This window comes from Mus caroli, chromosome 8 (assembly GCF_900094665.2).
Source record: "Mus caroli chromosome 8, CAROLI_EIJ_v1.1, whole genome shotgun sequence".
Taxonomy (NCBI): Eukaryota; Metazoa; Chordata; class Mammalia; order Rodentia; family Muridae; genus Mus; species Mus caroli.
In genome coordinates, this window is record NC_034577.1 from 77,302,856 (window position 1) to 77,322,522 (window position 19,667).

The 19,667-nt window shown below is 40.2% G+C and overlaps 1 protein-coding gene across 6 annotated transcripts in view; it reads left to right on the plus strand.

Annotated features, from left to right (window-relative positions):
- The window catches only part of Phkb (phosphorylase kinase regulatory subunit beta), a 188,190-nt gene that overhangs the window by 137,323 nt on the left and 31,200 nt on the right, over positions 1–19,667 (plus strand). For 5 of the 6 annotated variants that reach the window (XM_029480583.1, XM_021169805.2, XM_029480584.1 and 2 more), the window contains 10 exons: positions 4,726–4,809; positions 5,257–5,361; positions 6,334–6,416; positions 6,842–6,932; positions 9,976–10,037; positions 10,134–10,296; positions 11,292–11,373; positions 12,823–12,880; positions 14,994–15,084; positions 18,153–18,355. In XM_029480583.1, the coding sequence (XP_029336443.1) occupies positions 4,726–4,809; positions 5,257–5,361; positions 6,334–6,416; positions 6,842–6,932; positions 9,976–10,037; positions 10,134–10,296; positions 11,292–11,373; positions 12,823–12,880; positions 14,994–15,084; positions 18,153–18,355 (1,022 nt within the window). Of the gene's footprint in view, positions 1–4,725; positions 4,810–5,256; positions 5,362–6,333; positions 6,417–6,841; positions 6,933–9,975; positions 10,038–10,133; positions 10,297–11,291; positions 11,374–12,822; positions 12,881–13,750; positions 13,842–14,993; positions 15,085–18,152; positions 18,356–19,667 lie in introns of all 6 variants that reach the window. The other variant, XM_021169806.2, reaches the window with a different exon arrangement.

The following is a 19,667-nucleotide window of genomic DNA, read 5'->3' on the forward strand; positions in this document are numbered from 1 at the left end:
TTTTTTTTCAAGACAGAGTTTCTCTGTATAGCCCTGACTGTCCTGGAACTCACTTTGTAGACCAGGCTGGCCTCAAACTCAGAGATCTGCCTGCCTCTGCCTCCTGAGTGCTGGGATTAAAGGCGTGCACCACCACACCCGGCTTCACTTTACTTTTTGGAAAGTGAAATCATTCTTGTATGTTTGGTTTGTTGAGTCTAAAGAAATTAAATGATAATGTCTGGCTTTGATGTGGTTACATGCCTGTTTGGGGCTGAGACTAACAGTTGACTTGGAACCTTTCAAGTGCACCAGTCTGAAGATGGGTGCAGAGGTGCCATGTGTGGGGGTGCTCCTGCTTTTGGAGATGGTATTATAGACCCCACTAGTTACTTACAGCCTCATTTTATTTAATAATTGCTTTCAAAAGTCCAGAAAGAAGCTACCCACTGCTTGACAGAAGTTCTTATAATACCTCTCAACTAATTAAGGTTAAGTTGATATAAAGGACAGAGGCCATGGCCTTGAATGTTATTTAAGAATGAAGGCTGAGAGAAGTAAGGTGTATGGTGTTAAATAAGGAAATGCAGTGGCCCATAGTCTATGGTCATCGGACTGGACTTGCCGAAAAGATAGCAGGAAAGAAAGGCTAGGTCTCAGGGCACCAAGAGTGCTCTTAGCTCTTAGAGAATCCCTATCCTCCTTTAAAATGCACAAGCCTCTGAGCCAGTGAGACGGGCCCAAAGGTGAGAGCACTACCCCACACCCATGACTGAGAGCCCCAGAACCCACATTAGGGAAGACAAGGTGTCTTCTGACCTTCACACATGTGCTGTGGGACATGTGCACACACACACAATCAACAAAGTTCAAATGTGTTAAAATTTTATGTGCATCCCTCCTCTTCCCAGCCGCTCACCACACAGCAGGAAGGTAATGTTAGGATTCTTAGAACAGGTAACACTTGAAATGAAATCACACTCCTGAGTGGAAAAACCCATGATGGGTGTAATTTTGTATGTTGTTGTTGTTGTTGTGTTGGTTTGTTTTATGATAAACGAGACCAGGACCTGAGGAGTTGCAAGGAGAAAAGGTGACCTAAAATGGGAGAAAAGAATACTAGAATTCAAGGCTTCGCATTGTGTACTGTTAGGCACAGACTGTCTGTCAGCTGAGATACTTCATGGTCTCTCATGATATTACTACAGAATCGAAAGGAAAGGTAGTCCTGATAAGCTTGGCCTTAAAACAAATTAACCCAAATTAGAATTAGAATGAGTACATTTTTAAGCATAGATAATCTTCTACCTGATGACATGCAATTCAAATGTAAAAGGCCAGTCAGCATAAATAACAAACCACTTGAAAATTGCTTTTATCCATTCTTCAGCAGGCATATGAAGCACTGTGGGTCACTTAAATAACCTCTGAGTCCAGTGATGTGTATGGTGTAAACAACAACAACCAAACAGTTAATTATAGTCCACTCTGATGATAGCTACAATAGGTATTTGTGCCAAGTGCCCTGGGATCACAGAGACAATAGAAAGCATCCCAAGTATCTGAATCAGGCCTGTCCTGACTTACATTTCATTGTTGTAAACATGATGCTAGCAAATGATATATACTTTGGTGGTAGAACATAACTTAAGACAAATTTATGACCAAGAGCCCTGCTTCTCTGTGCTTGTGTGAAGATGGAAGAGTGTATGTTGATTGTGGGAACATCCTGTCTTCCAAACCAGCTGCTATGTGGGCTTCCTCCCCTAGGATATGTTGTTTAAAACCAAGAATTGTAAGTCTGCATTTTTACAGAAAAAAAAAAGTATTCTCACAAATTATATTTTGATGCACACATCTTGATGGCAGTCACTGCTCCTTTACTTCTGATAAGCTGCATCCTATTTCAGTACACTAATGAGGGTATAGGGACAGACAACTGGGAGCAGGGCTTCTGCCTTGCAATGTGATGAGTGCTGATCTGAATACAGTATGAACTTAGTATGAAGCATGTCTGTGTTCCTAAGTGGTGTGCGCACTTCCACATTTTTTGGCACACTAGTTACATGGGTACCAGGCACCACCTACTTAACTGTCAAAGCCTCCTTGCCATGGTTCAGGAAATAAACAAGAACCTTTTACTATACTAAAGAGTGACAGTCCTGCCAAAGGAAGCTGATTTTAACTTGTGCATGATTGGTTAATTTTACTTCTTGCCCAAAAGAAATATAATGTAATTTAGTCATACTGTTATTTCAGAAAATGTAAAAATACTTGTGGGAAGGCATATCAAATCTACTGTTGTGTGCTGTAATCTAGGTTCTTTAAAGTTCCTGATACCCATAGGTCATTCCTATTAGCTTGCTCACCAGCTGTGTGCCAGGCACTGTGCCAATCAAGGAATATCCTTCTCAAGAATGCACAATTCAAAAGGAGAAACAACTCAGGAGCTCGGTGGTGGTAGAGAGAGCCCTATCACGTCGGCTTTGAATATGATGATCTTATTTGCAAATACTTCAAATCACAATCATATTGTATAGAAAGAGTTTGATTATGCGTATAGAAAAACTTAGGGTTTTTCATGTCATCAACTGCAAAACCAGATTCATTCTAGGCAGAGTAAACATTGAAGTAATTTAAATTTTCATTACATTTAATTTATTTATCTTACCTTCCACGGCACACATGTGGTAGCCAGAGAGCCACCTGAGCTGTCAGCTCTCCCCTTCTACTCAGGGAAGCGAAGCCTTGCTTACTTGCTTAGGCTTGGAGACAGGTGCCCTCGCCTATTGAGCCATCTTGCCAATCCCATTTAAGTATTTTAAAGTGATTTACGTATAAAATCAATTAGAAGAAAAGATAGAGGAATATATTTTTATAGCTTACGGAGGTAGAAAGGCCACACTTACAATACCAGCACCAAAAAAAGGCCACACTTACAATAGCAGCACCAAAAAAGCAGTTCAGAAGATGACTGGCAAATGTCACTAAATAAGGCATACAAACCTGACAATATCAAACCAGACTGTGAAATTCTCTAGTCAAAAATAATATTACTATTGGAACACCACTCACTGAAGTGATGTGTCACCTACTATGTAATGTAAAAACTATTTTTTTATAATTTCATCTTTCCTCCTGGCCACTTAGTTCCCAAGAGCAATGACTCTGAGACTAATTCTTTATTAGTAAATGCCTAGGCCACAAGCTTTGGCTCATCCCTGGATAGCTCATAACTTGCCTAACCCATTCAAACTACTCTGTCTGCCATTTGCTTAGTCACCTCTCCTTCAGTCCTGGCATGCTTCTTCCTTCCCATCTCCTCAGGTCTCTACTGTCTGTCTTCTCTTTTTATTCTCATTCTGTTTCCCAGAACCCTCTCCCTTCCTGCCAGTGTCCCGCCTCCTCTTTCCTGCCTCACGTCATTGGCCAGCAGCTTTTTAAAAACAGGTGCTACTTATAAGAGATTTTCTCTTTGATGTAGTTCTCAGATTTTCTCACATTGAAACCTGAATAAACATTTACTTCAAAGGGTAAAGCTCTCTATCTTACCAAAAGAAGGACAAATACTCGGCAGAAAGGGGAACATGAAAAATCAAGACCATAAACATTTAGAACCCTAGAAAAATTACCCCAAAATATTTGAATATAGGAGTGTGAAAGTAAAATGAAATATCATTTCAACCCAAAAGACTGACATAAAAACCCATGTAAATTTTATTTCTATCTATCTCTAGATAAGTAGATAGATAGAGAGAGAGAGAGAGAGAGAGAGAGAGAGAGAGAGAGACACATACATAACAAGCAGAGAGGGGGAAAGGAGAGGGTGAAAATCTAGGTGTTACATTTCAAAAAGAAAGTACAGTCTGCTTGGTCAAGCAAGCCTAAAAAAATTATCTTGTAGATATAATTGCATACTGCCCAAAGATATTACTTGATTTTTTTTTTAAATCACAAATCTTTAGAAAACAATTTCATCAGGGGGTAGAAGCTACAGAGGTAAAGGCTTCCTGGTTGGATGTTTTTAACTCCTAGCAGATCCAGTGACTGCTATTCCACTGTGGCACCGTTCTTATGCATCTCTTTGTACATCTTGTCTGAAGCTGAAACACCTCCATGATAAACTCAATAACCAGGAAACAAAAAGATTATGTATTATAGGAATACACATTCATGCAAATGTGTGCTCATTAGTCCTTGTATATATTGTGGGTGTATATTTAATTTGTGGCCTTTAAGAATCTTTTGATGCTTCCCTAGGCTCACACAGTAACTTACACACCCCTCTCAAAATATACCAGAATCAAATAATTGTTGTATAAGGTATGAGAATAAGCAAGACCAACATTTTGGGTTGCAAGACTTGAAATTCATGTAATTGGAAAACAAATCCGTAAAAATGATTTCATTTTGATAAAATATATTTGAAAGTAGACACACAGTGGGGCCCTGATTTTTTTTTAAATACCTTTAAGTGGATGGAGATATGAGAGAGAGAGAGAGAAGGGAAGCCTTTGTCTCTTGAATTGCTTTAAGAATCAAAGCCAAGCAGGTTGTACACTTCCACCAATATAACAGTATTACAGTTTAGAAGGTTGCTAATTGAATCTAGAAAGTTTTGCTTTGGAAAACTCAGTAACCCCCAATCCAGAATTACCTGGCTGGTTTGTTTGGTCCTAGCTGGGCTTCCCTGGCACCATTTCTCTAGGACTATCGTTACTAAGCCAAGTCACTTGTGTCTTACAGGCTTATTTCCACCTGGGAATCAATGAAAAGTTGGGTCTGTCTGGAAGGCCAGATAGGCCCATTGGCTGCCTTGGTACATCAAAGGTGAGTGTGCTTTCCTCGTGGAGTGCCTTTGAGAAGTAATTCTGCATGCAGAAATCATACTTGGCCTCTGGCCATCCCTGTCACATTTCATTATGTACTTGAGGCAGTTATCTGAATTACAATTTTCTGCACATAAATCTTACTTACTGTGTGTCGTATTATTGAAGCTTTCTGGGAATAAATGAACATCTCACTGTTATTGCCAAGCTTTGTAAAACATTTATAATAATATTTACTCAGGCATAGGGTTTTTCAGTCTTATTAGAAATGTTCTACTTTAAATTTACTGACATACTGACTCAAGCAAAAAACTTTAAAATTAATTCTTTATGGACTTTGTGAGCTATTGTTTGCCTATTCAGAAATAAGTATCAGTATTAATTATTGTTGAGCTATGGGACACTATGCCTTGTATTTTGTATGTTTGCTTTCTGTTTCCTATTGCAGATTTATCGCATTCTAGGAAAGACTGTGGTTTGTTACCCTATCATCTTTGACCTGAGTGATTTCTACATGTCTCAGGACGTTCTGCTGCTCATAGATGACATAAAGGTAGCGCTGAGCAGAGGTGACCTTGTTCACACTGGTTTCTGACAGGTGTCATTAGATGGAGGATTCCTGGGTGCCCATGATGCTAGGTTATACCAAGTAGAAATAGAAAATAAATAATGTCTTTGTAGAGTTTGGAATTCTAGCTACACTAAAATAAAACTACACTCTTATAGAAGTGATACTGTTTAAAACTGTGATTGTATGATACTAGTAGTTCATCTCCCTTTGAGAAAAAATTTGAATTAGAGTAATTTTACTTGTGAAGATTGTCTAGTAGCATTTCAGCTAACCCATAACTATATGGTTAAGATCTGTTCCACTCTACTCTGTGAGAAGAGAAGAAAGATGTGGTCATAACACCTGGAGCCAAACTATGTCTGTTCAATTTTTGACTGTATTTACCAGCTGTATGTTTTCAGGCAAGTCATTTAGCTCTTTTACACTTCTGATTTTTAATCTGTAAAACCAGATAATAAAAGAGCTGTGCCCTGTAATCAATGAATAAATACATGTAAAACAGTCAAAAAGTGTCAGATGAATGGTGGAAAGTTCCGTGATGGTGACGAGACTCCTTAGCAATCACAGCACTCTCCACACATCACTGATGGCTTCTACAGATACGGCTCATTTTCTTCCCCTTCTTTGTACGAATCCATACTGAAAAGTGGTGAGAGTCTTCTGAATGATAGAGCATGCGAGTAGTTGTTCCTCAATTCACTTATGAGCTGTACTTTGCTAAAGTCAGAAGGAGACGTGACAAGAGGGAGAAGAGAAAGGCATGAGTAAATACGAGCCTCACAACATAGTGCAAGGTTTAAAATGAAAATGATTCTATGCTTCTAAGTAGCCTAAATTACCCAGAGTTTGATTATAATCTACTAAAACTGTTATAGGCTCTTTGCCTCACAGTTAAGGATCCCATTGATCTCAGACACTTCCATGACATCCTACCTCAATCTAATTTTTTGATAGAATGCACTACAGTTCATTAAGCAATATTGGAAAATGCATGGACGCCCACTTTTTCTTGTTCTCATCCGAGAAGACAACATAAGGTAGGTTGATTAAAAGAGTAGGCCATGGGACTGAAGAAATGGCTCCACAGTTAAGGGCCCACACAGCTTTTGCAGGGAACCCGCGTTCACGTCCCAGTACTCATGCCAGGAGGCTCATAATGGCCTCCAGTTCCAGCTCCAGGGGATCTCATGCTCTCCTATGGATTCTGCATTCACATGCACGCCCATACACATCACAGAATTAAAAATAAAGTGCATCTCCTTTTAAAAAAAAAGAAGAAGAAGAAGAAAGTTAAGCCTCGCTTGCTTTGTGACAATAATACAGAAAACTTGAAGGCTGAGCCTCCTGGTATTTTGCTATTCTTAGCACGTTGCAAGTTATTTTGCATATATAGCAGATATTTCTTTGTTAATTTCACTTTATATTGTTAATAAGACTATTTTGTTTATCTTCTTTATTCTAGAGGTAGCAGATTCAACCCAATATTAGACATGCTGGCAGCCTTTAAAAAGGGGATAATTGGAGGAGTCAAAGTTCATGTTGATCGTTTACAGGTAGCCTTCTAAACTTCAATGTTCCTGGTTCAGGACAGTTAATCTGCTATGCTGCTTAATGTGATTTACAGTTTCATTCTGTGCCTACCTTCTCACTCCTGTTGTCCTGTCTCGGTTTGCCCAAATGTCCTCATCAGGGGCTTGAACAGTGGCTGCTGCTTAACAGAATTTTAGACTTTGGTAACTTAATTTTATTTTGGTATTTGTAGGAACAAGTCCATCGTAGACTAATGACAATCTTGGGCTTCTACAGGCATTTTGGTTGTCTCTTGGCCATATGCTGTTTTGCTCAGTGAACTGTAACATCCAACCAGGAGAAAGCTGTGTCCTATCCAAACACCTCAGCATTCCCAGCACAACTCCTAAATGGGAGCACCCATAGGTCCCCAGCGAGAGCACTGGCGCCTCCTTTATACACCTCTTCTAGAAAAGTTAAGCATTTGCAACTAGTTTAATATCCTCGGATACCAAGTGATGTTTTAAAATTGAAATCTATTGATAGTATTTGGCATTAGCCAGTGAACTTAAGCTAAACATTTACTTATGATCAGAAATAGCCATAAGAATGAGTAAGCTATATAAATATAAAATGTTAAATAAGTTATTTTTGTGTTTTCAGTATTGGTTATTGGCTTTAAGAATTTGGTCATTTTTTGCTCTTTCTCATACCCTACGTGATAATCACTTACTGTGGTCTGTCCCTTCAGAGTGTATCCAGGCTCGCTTCCCCTAGCATTGACACCATGATGCAGGCTACCATCATTCCTTCACTAGATTTTTCTCTCATCTTCTGAATTCTATTATCAACAGTTAGCCTTGTCATACACACTTGCTACTGGCAGTTACACTGATTGTAAACTCCCAGTGACTTCTTTTCTCACACACATAAAAGTAGAAAGCAGAGTTCCATAGATGCTGTGTATCCATAGGTTCTGCAGCTGCATCATGGGCCTGGCTTTCTAGCATCTCCCCAGACATTCTATTTCAGCCACACTGCCTTCTTTATTGCTTCTAAAATTTACCATGCATGCTCCTACCCTTTGCACATTATAGTTCTCCTTCAACCTGAATGTTGACCACAGTCCTATTTCCAGTGTCTGATTTACATGTCATCTTGTTAGAGAAATTTTCTCTGGTCACATACATATAATGGCTAACTGGCCTCCTGTTCCTTTGCCCTAGTACCCCTTCCCTTTATTGTTTTTATTTCTACTTAGCCATTATTTTTCTACATTGCTCTTACCATCATCTGACATGAATTGCTTATGTTATCCATCTCATATACATAATCATAAGATTAATATCAAGGGACCAAATATTTCATATATTTTATGCCAATAATTAGCACCTTGTATAATGCTTGCATATAGCAAATGATCAATAAATATTTATCTAACTAATTATTTTGCCAAACAACAAGTGGTATAGATATGAGCTTGTATGTTAGAAACACCATTCAAGAAATAAAAATTAAAAAAAAGAAGAAGAAAACACCATTCAGCAAATGCAGATAAATATCCTACCCTAACAGCATAATCTAACAGCAGTCTGCTTATAGCTGGGCCCATGGGGGTGTGCACAGGGGTTGCACATTTGGCTTTCTCGTCTATGCTTTGCAAGGAAGATTGGTGTCATGTGTCATTCCTGTATCATCATCTCTACTAGAGAAATGATGGATTCATTTGCCACCAAAAGCAGTGTCGCCTACCCACAGCTTCTTCATATTTGAAACAAACAGAGAGAAAATGGTGCATATATGATAATTTTAATAAGAATACCTAATTTAGCATAATAACTGACAACTTGTTTCTGACTGTTCTCTGAGTAACTAGAAGTGATAGGTAAAAGCCAGTGTTTATTCTCACCCATTCACACTACTCACCACGAGCCACTGACAAACAAAAAAGGTGTTTGAATTTAGACTCATTTAGTCTGCTGAACATATAATTGAGAAGAAGTGGAATATAGACTGACCAAATGTGGATTGCCACATGCCAGAATGCAGAGAAACAATAGCTTAGATATTTATTGTTGTAGAAATTATTTAATCCCAACCTAGGGCTTTTACCCTGCCTTTGACCCTTTAGTTCCCAGATAAAAGATACACACAGTCTTTTAGTTTACAATAAGCTTTAAATAACACAAGAGCTGGGCAGATACTTACCCTCCATGCTATTAGAATCTAGTTTTCTGTCAAAAAACCCGAGTTGTTACTTAACTGAGTTCCATCTGTGCTGCTCTTAACTCCAATCTGCTAGCCCTCGGGACCATATTTTTATGTCTCACCTAACCCATGGCAGCTTCTCCTTCCTTCTGCAACTTCTTCTCCTCATGATTCTCCTCTGACCCCAAGCTTGGGAAATCTAGACCCCACCTATATCTCTTCTGCCCAGCTATTTGCTGTTGGCATCTTTACTTACTATTCAAAAGCAAAGTCTACATGCGGACTCTGACTCTGGGACAACCAGGTCCTGGGGACCGCACTTAGCATTACAATAGATAACAGAATACCAAACCTCAACAATTATAATCTTCATGATCTTGTAAGAGAATTGGTTGTTACATCACTGGATGGCCCTGAAATATATTAATATTACAGTATTAGGATTTAAGGTTTAATTTTCTATTACCTTTCCCAAAAAACAACTTAGTATCTTATTTTCTAAACATTTAATAAATGCTAAAACATTTTAGTACCCACTTTAAAATAAAGACATATAGATGGTGGTTTAAACAATCAGTGGAGACTTTGACTCAATCCCCAGCACTGAATAAATAAACACATGCCTGTAATTCAAAGAACAGAGAGACCATCTCATGGTGACTGTCCTATTTAATATGACTCATGAATTTGTTGTTTGATGTGTCCAGTCTATTTATAGGTGTTTGTATTCTGTTTTAATTTGTTACATATAGAGATCTCTGATTTTAGAATGGTCATTTAGGAAATTACTTCAAAATGATATGTAAGTGAACATATAGAAGAGTATGAGCAGAGAGTGAAGCTTGACAGATGTAAACGTTTTGAATCATCTCATTGCAGACATTGATATCCGGAGCTGTCGTAGAGCAGCTTGACTTTCTACGAATTAGTGACACAGAAAAGTAAGGCCCCTTGAATTACTTATACTTAGTTGTTTTCATTTCTTGCAACTATATTAGGAATGCAGGAAATCTTAAATATTTTATTTTCATTTCCAGGCTTCCAGAATTTAAGAGCTTTGAAGAACTTGAATTTCCCAAGCATTCAAAAGTCAAACGACAGAGCAGTACCGCAGATGCTCCCGAGACGCAACATGAGCCAGACATCACCATTACCGAGTGGAAAAACAAATCCACCCACGAAATCCTTCAGAAGCTGAATGTAAGCAAGATATGATCACACCTAGCCCTGAGGGGCTGTCAGAACAGGACCTCTCAGTCAGGCTGTGTGCCTTCCTGTCCTCTGAGAGAAATGGGTGGCTGGCCAGGTCAGGTAGTGAAAAGGTGTCCTCTTGGGCCAAAGGCAGTATGGATGTATAAAGAGTGAAGATGGCAAGACTTTGTAGATGGGAGCTTAGACTATGAGCACTGATGCTACCTTTGTGTTCTTCAGATTGTTCTTTCGGCTCTCTTTTCTCTCTCTGCCCCATCCACAGCTCTCCTGCCCCAGAGGTTAGCTCCAGTGACTGCTCTGTCTTTCCAGTCACTGAGGCACATAGTCCTCTTACTGTACCAACATGAGTGTTTTAGAGATGTATTACTCTGTCCTGACATTATTCAGATTTATAAAAAAGAAATGAAACCTTACTGGTAGAGCTGTAAACTGTGAATCATGTTTGGCCATACAGATTTGAGCATGCCAACTAGATACTTTCCTTGCAGTCATGGCTAACTTCTTATTAATCCATATAAACAACAATATCATATAGCAGTCACAAAGCACATACACAGTGTCCTGAAATATAAATATTCTATTTGTGTCCCTTCCTATGTCTCTCCATCTCTACTGATAATAGAATGGTCTCCCATTTATAAATAAGTAAAATTAAGAGGAGAGTGACTTAGCCAAGTCTCAGATGGTGATGCATTAATATTCATATACACTACAGAGTCTATTCTTCAGTTATTTGCTTATTGGAACATTTGATCATTAAATCCTGCTATATCCAGAAACTGACATGTGTGCCCTCTCTGCCTTCAAGGCATCTCAGACCAAGGTCTGTAATGCCATCTCATTTACTGTATCAGTGACATCGTGTCTTTCTTTCATTCCGTATCAGGCTGGTCCCTCTTTGCAGCATGAGCTTATTATTACTTGAGTCCTATGGTCATCAAAACTCATTTAATCTGAGTTCCTTATGCCAATTGATGTTTCAGGACTGCGGTTGTCTGGCTGGTCAAACCATCCTGCTGGGTATACTGCTCAAAAGAGAGGGCCCTAACTTCATCACAATGGAAGGTAAGAGTAAATGAGCAGGGGCAGATCTATAAAAGGGGCTCTGTAATGTGAATATCTATCAGTCATACGTAACAGTGCCCACTGCTCTGAGTTATTTCATCTTCTATTAAATCTCCCACCCTCTCACATGGAAAGCCTCCTTCACCCTTGCCCTCAGGCAGTGCCTTGCTTCTCTGCTCAGCACAGAGCCTGGATTCTGCCTGGGACCCTGAACTTCTGGTCACTCCTTAGTTGCTTGTTGACATTTCTGTTTCCTACTTTATTTCCTGTAATTTCTCAAGAATAGTATTGAATAGTTATATTTATGGAAACTGGCTTCTTGATGGTTTGTAGTAGTCGTTTGGAACAGAATTTTGCTCTGAAAGTGATCTATAAAAGTAAATCTGTCTGTGGCCACAGTGCCCTGTGGAGGAGACCTGGTGATCCTTGAAATCCACATTTGTATGCAGTTGTTGCTGTGGGGAATCCTTAAGTTCTACATCAAGACCTTTTTCTGGCATTTTATAGTACAGAAGAATATAGGATATGTTGAAACATATTTCCAGTCATCGGACTTTTTGGGTTATCTCAAACCCCTGTCTAGCAGTACATACTGATTTGGTTAAAGTGGAGATGCACTAACCACTGGCATTCCAACAGTGCTGACTCAAAGCAGAAATGCTCTGCACTGAGCTGCATCTCCACCCCCGCTAGTGCTCTTTATTTTGAAGTGTTCTTACTAAGTTGCCCTCACTCTCCTCTGACCCTCTCTGGCCCAGGCAAGCTCTGCACTTGCAGCACTCCCACCTGAGCCTGCTCAGTAGCCTGGAATACAGCATGCACCACCAGGCCCAGCTTTTGCAGGCATCTATGGGACCAGGGTATCATTTAATCTAAATTAAGACTGTAAAAATAAGTGAGGGGAAAAAAATTAAAGATCTTTTTCCTTATCCTTGCTAACTTTTGGCACTCAATTATATCACACTGTTTCTTACTGACAAAACCAGCAAGAGTGCAGAGCACGTGTGAGACATGGCCAAAGTGTGAATGCTAGGGCTGTGTTGACCAGAGTCTTAGAATGACCATAGCCTCACACACTTACCAGAGACGTAGGGACTTCCATTTAAAAATAGGCTTTTACTCAGTTGACTAATTTTAATGTGTTCTGTTTCATGTTGAAAGGTAAAATAATACTTTTATTTGCTTAAAAATTTACAAAAGGTTACATATCAGTTAGAAAATAGAATTTTGGTGCTCACCTCGGCAGTACATATATTTAAAAAAAAAAATAGAATTTTGAAAACTACCATGTAGCAAAGGTGCTGGGAACACACACTTCTTATTTGGGTTGCAGATTTAAACTGCTCGGTTCAATACAAGGATCTTTTCTCTTTTTTTGAAGGGAAAATAAATGCTGTACATTTAATTAAAAGCTTTCTTCAGTGAAGACTTTTCTTATTCTCTGTCTAGGAACTGTGTCTGATCACATTGAGAGAGTGTATAGAAGAGCTGGCAGCAAAAAGCTTTGGTTTGTATTAGTTTCCTTGTCACATTATAATTGTCGTACTGTTATATTCAGTAGCTTAAAGACAACATTTGATTCTTACAGATGTTACTCATCATCATTTTGACATTTAAACTCTAAAGTTATGGCACCCTGACTTCATACTTTTGAAGAGTATTCATATGTCACAGGAGACTAAAGAAAAATAACTAGAAACAAAAGCCTCCCCCAGGATTGAGCCTAGAGAGCCCCCACTGGAGTGACAGCATCATGATTCGGCTTTGCTGCATTACCCCAAGGAGGATCTTTGTTTCATCTTGTTTAGAAAACCTTTTGAAGGCCCTAAAAGACCATTTGATTGTAAGCAGAAATAATGAAAGGCAATTATCTCATCACTTAAGTTGAAGGAGTCATGAGTAAAGCTATTTACAGTCACAGAGAGGAGAGTGTGCCCAAATATGCAGCTCTGCATTTTGATGGAATTACGTCTCAAGTAGTTTCTTATGAAACCCAATCTCCGTAAACCTCATGTTTCTATTCTCTGAAATAAGGGACTGGAAAATTTTCTAAATAGTGCTTCATCTCTACTTTATGACAAATACATTCTTGCTGCCCAGAGAAACAATGACCATCTAGTTCAGATATCTCAAATTTCCACTGTAAGTTCCCACTACAGTAATCAGTAGATGTTCTTATAGGGAGTGTGTTTTGCTGTACCTATAGTATTGTTTGGGTTAAGCAAAACCAATTCTTGCTTCTGCATAATCCTTATGTCTTTGATAAACCACTAAGTAGCAAACATTTAGAAATGCTGACTGTTAATATTTAAACAAATAGAACCCTGGAAGCTTAATTTATTCTATTCTCCCTTTTATGGCTTTCCACTGCCCCCAGGCTGGCTGTGCGGTACGGGGCTGCATTTACCCAGAAATTTTCCTCCTCTATAGCCCCGCACATTACCACCTTTCTGGTACATGGGAAACAGGTAACATGCACAGAGTTTGGGAAACTCCAGTTGCTTGTTATGTGTGGGTTTATCTGTGTTCCAAGGGTTATATGCATCTTTTGGTGTTCAGATAAAAGTGTCTCTCTAGAACTGGGAAGTATTTGTTTCACTAACTCGGTCAGCTACTGGCTTGATTGTCTACTAGCCCTTTCATGTTGTAATTAAGAAATATAAATGCTTGTTATAGGCCAATTTCTGTGGTTATGCTGAAATTTTTAAAAATGGTACTTTCAAACCTACATTTTGATTGTATTCTCTCTAAATGTTCACATAAATTTTTACTTTTGAGGGGAAGTGTCTTATATATTGCATGTGGTGTAATTTGGGGGGTATAAATCTGTTCTTTCTACATTCTAAGACTTTTTCAGGAATGTAAAAATAGAAGTGTGAATTCCTTCCCCCAACATTCTGTCTTTATCAAGAAAGAAAGTGAGGGTAATTCATTTCTGAAATTCAGTAGAGTTCCCTCATCCAGGCATCCAATTATTCAGGTACCAAAAGAAACATAACTCAAGGCTTCAGAGAGATGGCCCAGCAGTTAAGAGCACACGCTGCTCTTCCAGAGGACCGAGGCTTGGTTCCTCACATCTAGCAGCTAAGAACTGCTGATAACTCTGGCTCCAGTCTGCACAGGCACCTGCACTCACACACACACACACACACACACACATTCACCTACACACAGTCACTCACACCTGTAGTTAAAAAATAATATTGTGCAGAGAAACATCGTATAAACTGATATGGGAATCAGTCACAGGCACAGGCACATGATCCTTTTTATGCGTTTTTTAATATGAAGCAGAGTACCCTCTTAACTCCTTCCTCTCCCATCCCAATTAAAAGAGTAGCTAGGGACTCTGCTTTTGCTTTCCCTTATTTTTTTTGAAATTGATCTTGGCATCACTGATGCCCTTTGCCACAGTTTGGTGGCTGAGGTGAGTGTGAGACATGACTTTCCCTAATTATAGATGGTCTTCTTTCAAGGGTCAGGTCTAATGGCAGTTCACTGCTTCTCTCTATCATGGGAGGACCTGACTGCATACATTGTACGGTTCCCCGTCAAGGGCACCATTTATTCACCGTCTTTCTATTTGTGAAGATCTGGCCTGCTTTCTTCTTTGCCCTCAGGTCGGTTGTACGCCGTGCAGCAAGTCTTTTAAATAAAGTAGTGGACAGCCTGGCCCCATCCATTACTAATGTTTTAGTGCAGGGCAAACAGGTAAGTATCTGCTTTTCACACTCACAGACACAACAATTTCTAGTTAGGACACTTTCATCTGGTATAGGTTGGTGTCATAGACTGCCCACAAAGAGATTACCAGTGAGTGGTTTGGGAATTTCTTCAAAAGTCTCTTTCCTCCTGCAAAAACAATAGCGTGTACAGTCTGAGAGCTGCAGAGTACTTAGTGGGCCATCTCACTTTTGTCCTATGCCCTGGGACTATAACTTCAGTCCCCAAGTTTGCTTGAGTTCAGTGCAGATTCTAGTGTAGAAAATGTAACTTCTGGGGCATTCAGACAGCTTTGTGATGGGCAGAGAAAAGCTAGGTCCATAGCAGAGAACACATTTAGCTTCCACTCCACCTGATCACTCCCTTCCCACTCCTAAGAAACTCATTAATGTTCAGGAAGAGGCAGAATCGTCATGCCTGTCCTGCTCCTCCATCCTTCACCCTTCAGGCCATCTCTTCCCAGAGCTGCTTTCTACCCACCAGGGTCAATCTGCCACTCCTGCTCACAGGGCCATCTACAGTTCATATTCTCTCTCTTCTCTTCTCTTCTCTTCTCTTCTCTTCTCTTCTCTTCTCTTCTCTTCTCTTCTCTTCTCTTCTCTTCTCTTCTCTTTCTCTCCTTCCCTCCCCTCCTTTTCTCCTCTGTTCTCTCTCCTGTCTCCCCCTTTCTCTCCCTTTCCTTTCCTCAGTCCCTCCTATCTTTCCTCTCTCCTTCCCTCCTTCCCTCCTGTCTCTCTCCTCTGTTCTCTCTCTCCTTCCCTCCTCGCACTTCTCTCTCCCTCCCTCCTTCCCTTCAGCCCTTGATTCCCCCTCCCTCCCTCCCTCTTTCTTCCTTTCTTCCCCCATTCCTTCTTCCCTCCCTCCTTTCCTCTTTGTCTTTTCTGCTCTCCTCCCTCTCCAGTCCTGTGTCTCTTTCTACAATCCTTGATGGTAAATGGGTTGGGTTGAGCTGTGCATGTGGTGTTTGCTGCTGCTCGTTTTCTGTAATCTCTAATCATATAGCTGATTTATTGTTTGATTAGAGTGAAAAAATCTAGTTGCTTTCTGTCTCTCCTTTGTAATGTATGTGTTTATTGTATGTTCCTGACAGCTAATCTAGGAATATAGTAAGCTTTAATAATAATGAAGTTTTCTAACTTCCTCAATACCATCAACTAATTGCTCATATTTCAGGGATCTTAATTAAGATTAAAATAATTTCATTCAGATATCCAGCTTTGAGGATGTTAGAATAATGTTATTTACCTTCTCTTATGATGTTGTTTAACAATTAAAAATAATTATACCCATAAGAAATTACTAAGAAAAAGTTACTTTCTATGAAGTTTCTCCATGCTCCATATTAGGAGGTAAGCGTCAAACCACTGTCAATGGTTTAGTAAATCAAGGGACAGGAAGTCATTTGCCCTGTACCCTTTATTACCAGAATCTTTATCTGTGCCAGAGTCTTTCACAACCATTACCACTGTGAAAGTTAGCCAGGCTTTGGGAAACATGTTTCTCCTTGCATTTAGTCCCCAAAGCCCTGAAGTATAGCTGATCCCACTACCGCTAGTCATAGGTTTTAGAGCTTGAGGGTCACTGGCCTGACACTAGGAATGTGGGCTTGAATTTGTCTTATCCATTCTGAACAATATCCATAGGCTGTAGCCACCCTGCTCCCACACTCTAGAAGCCTCAGAGCCTGCCCTCCAGCTATGGCTGGACTGTTATCCATCAGGCCAGGACATTTCCCAGGGAAATATTCCCTGACTGCAAAGGATAAGGAGACCAGATGCCAATGGTTCAGCCTAATGACCACAGGCAGGAGTTTCTTCATCCACTGGTTCTTATCCCTTCACAGACCAAGAAATGGAAATAGATCAAAGTGTGCATTTACTATTTCAGAAGATCTGCTCCAGCTGAAGTGGTGTGATTTGCTCAGACTTGCACATTGTCTCAAGCTTTTTGAATAAAAGTAGTTTAGTTGCTATTATCTCTAGGAGCTAATTATGAACCTTCTGTTTTCTGTTGACACATACACACACATACACACACACACACACATACACACACATACACACACACACACACACACACACACACACACACACACNACACACACACACACACACACACACACACACACACACACACACACACTGCAGCCCAGGCTGGCCAAGACTCCTAATCCTCCTGCCTCAGCTTCCTAGACAATTGAACTGGTTCTAGATGTTTGCTGCTATACCAAGGCAGTTCTTACTCTGAGCCATTCCAACACTGGAAAGGCTGTTTAAGTTCTTATCCCTCATCTCTGAAAAAGCACGTCTTTGAGGTGCTGTTTTTCCTGCCTCGAACAGTTATGAGCTGCATCCAAAAGAGATAGGAAGTGTTGATGAGGAGGAAGCAAGAGCAGCAGGCACTCTGAGAAGCAGCTGGCCAAGCAGGGAGGAGAGACTAAGCCTTCTCTTGCCAGCTCTATCAGCACTTCCTGCTTTGTTTTCTGAGCTCTTTCCTTTCGCAGGCTTGTGGGCAGCCAGCCGTCCCATTCATTCCATAGGTGAGCCATCCAGTACCATGGATCACAACCCTCCATGTATACCTAACATGATCAGGATAAGTGAGGGCTATGCAGAAACTACATGGCCTTCCTCCTGACTTTGGAAAGGTTACAGTGTTATTCAAGAGCAGACGGTTCTACTCGAGAAACTGTAAAAATAGATCTCCCAAATGCTGAACTGTGTAGTAAAATACAGTCACTGAATGCATTCTGGTTCCGCTAGGGACTTTCTAGTACCAACCCCCTTCCTTCCAAATTAATAGTTATTTATGTCTACTCACCTTCACTTCCCTGAGACCCTCACCAGCCCTTACACTTTAGACCAGACTCGGAACCATCATGGACCCTAGTGGGAGTCATACTTTGAAAGCCATCTTAATAAATATCAGGAACAATTATTCTGACTAACTCCCTAGCTTACATAGAGCAATTTCAGCCTGCCAGTCATCCTGAGCCTTGATTTTTATTTTTTGTAACTCAGAATTTTTTTTTAACAGTAAAATTCTGGTGCTTGTAGGTAACTCTAGGTGCCTTTGGACATGAAGAGGAGGTCATCTCTAACCCACTGTCTCCAAGAGTGATTAAGAACATCATCTATTATAAGTGCAATACCCACGATGAGAGGGAGGCGGTCATTCAGCAAGAACTGGTCATCCACATCGGCTGGATCATCTCCAACAGCCCTGAGTTGTTCAGTGGCATGCTGAAAATACGCATTGGGTAAGTGCTCCGTGTGCACAGGGATGTGGTCAAGTGGCCCTCAGCAGGGACCACATTCACGGGGAAAGCCATGTCTGCGTGTTCAGGGAGCTGTGCCCCTTTCTCCCATGCTGTGGTGCTTCCACCTCTGCTGGTGTGAAGAAATGAAGGCCAGTGGCCTAAAAGCAACCACACCTGTATTCACTTCCCAAGTGAGGCATAGCAGAAAAATCAAAATTCTTAAAAATAAAATGGGTGAGCCATGGGGAAAAAAAAATTCAGGGAACACAATTCAATTAGAAATTGACATTTTAAGAATATTCTATATCTATTTTGTACCAAAATCTAGTTTTGAATTGTCACTATTCTAGGTTTGGGCAAGAAATTGAAAGGCACCAGTTGTCCAAATATCCCTAACCAAGGGTTTCATGGAGAAGGACGAGGAGGGTGACAAGCTCTGTGATGCTGCTCCTTAGTAGCTCTGTTGCCCTGGGTGGCTCAGTAATCCAAGTGAGAAGGAAATACTTCAAAGGCTAGGGCAACCCAGAAAGCATATTACAAGTGGCATATAAATATGCCCTAATCCAAAACACTCTGGTTGACATCTGAGCATAAAGAGTAACAAACTGTTGGGAAGAATATACAGTTATTTCTTGTTGAATATACAGTTACTATTTGTTTGCTGCAGATGTATGGGTGTGTAATTATGAATAAATACAGTTTCTACTCTACTTGCCGATGGATGGTTGATTAAAAAAACTTTACAGTTTCTCATATCAATTTCTCCTGGATTTAAGCAATTTTTTTTTAACCTTTAGAGAGAGTGTGTGTAACTGGAAACTTGCAAGTGAGAGGGCACTGCAGAAGCAATGCTTGGAGACCTAGTGCAGGCGAGGTAACAGGAGGCATTGCTGACACTGCTGCATTATAGCACAAGTGTGGAGGTCGGAGGACAACTAGGGAATAATTTCCCCATTCCACTTTGTGGGTCTCAGGGTGAGCTGAAGTTCTCAGGCATGATGGCAAGTGCCTTTATTAACATATGCTCATTTGTTGATTTCCAACTTTTTAATTTTTATTTTAGATGCTTATGAGATAATAGCTACTTGTCCATACTGTCTGCAATACCATGAGTGCACACTGTAAGCCAGGAGTGCACACTGTAAGCCAGGAGTGCACATTGTAAGCCATAGTGTACACTACAAGCCAGGAGTGTACACTGTAAGCCAGGAGTGCACACTGTAAGCCATAGTGTACACTACAAGCCAGGAGTGTACACTGTAAGCCAGGAGTGCACACTGTAAGCCATAGTGTACACTACAAGCCAGGTGTG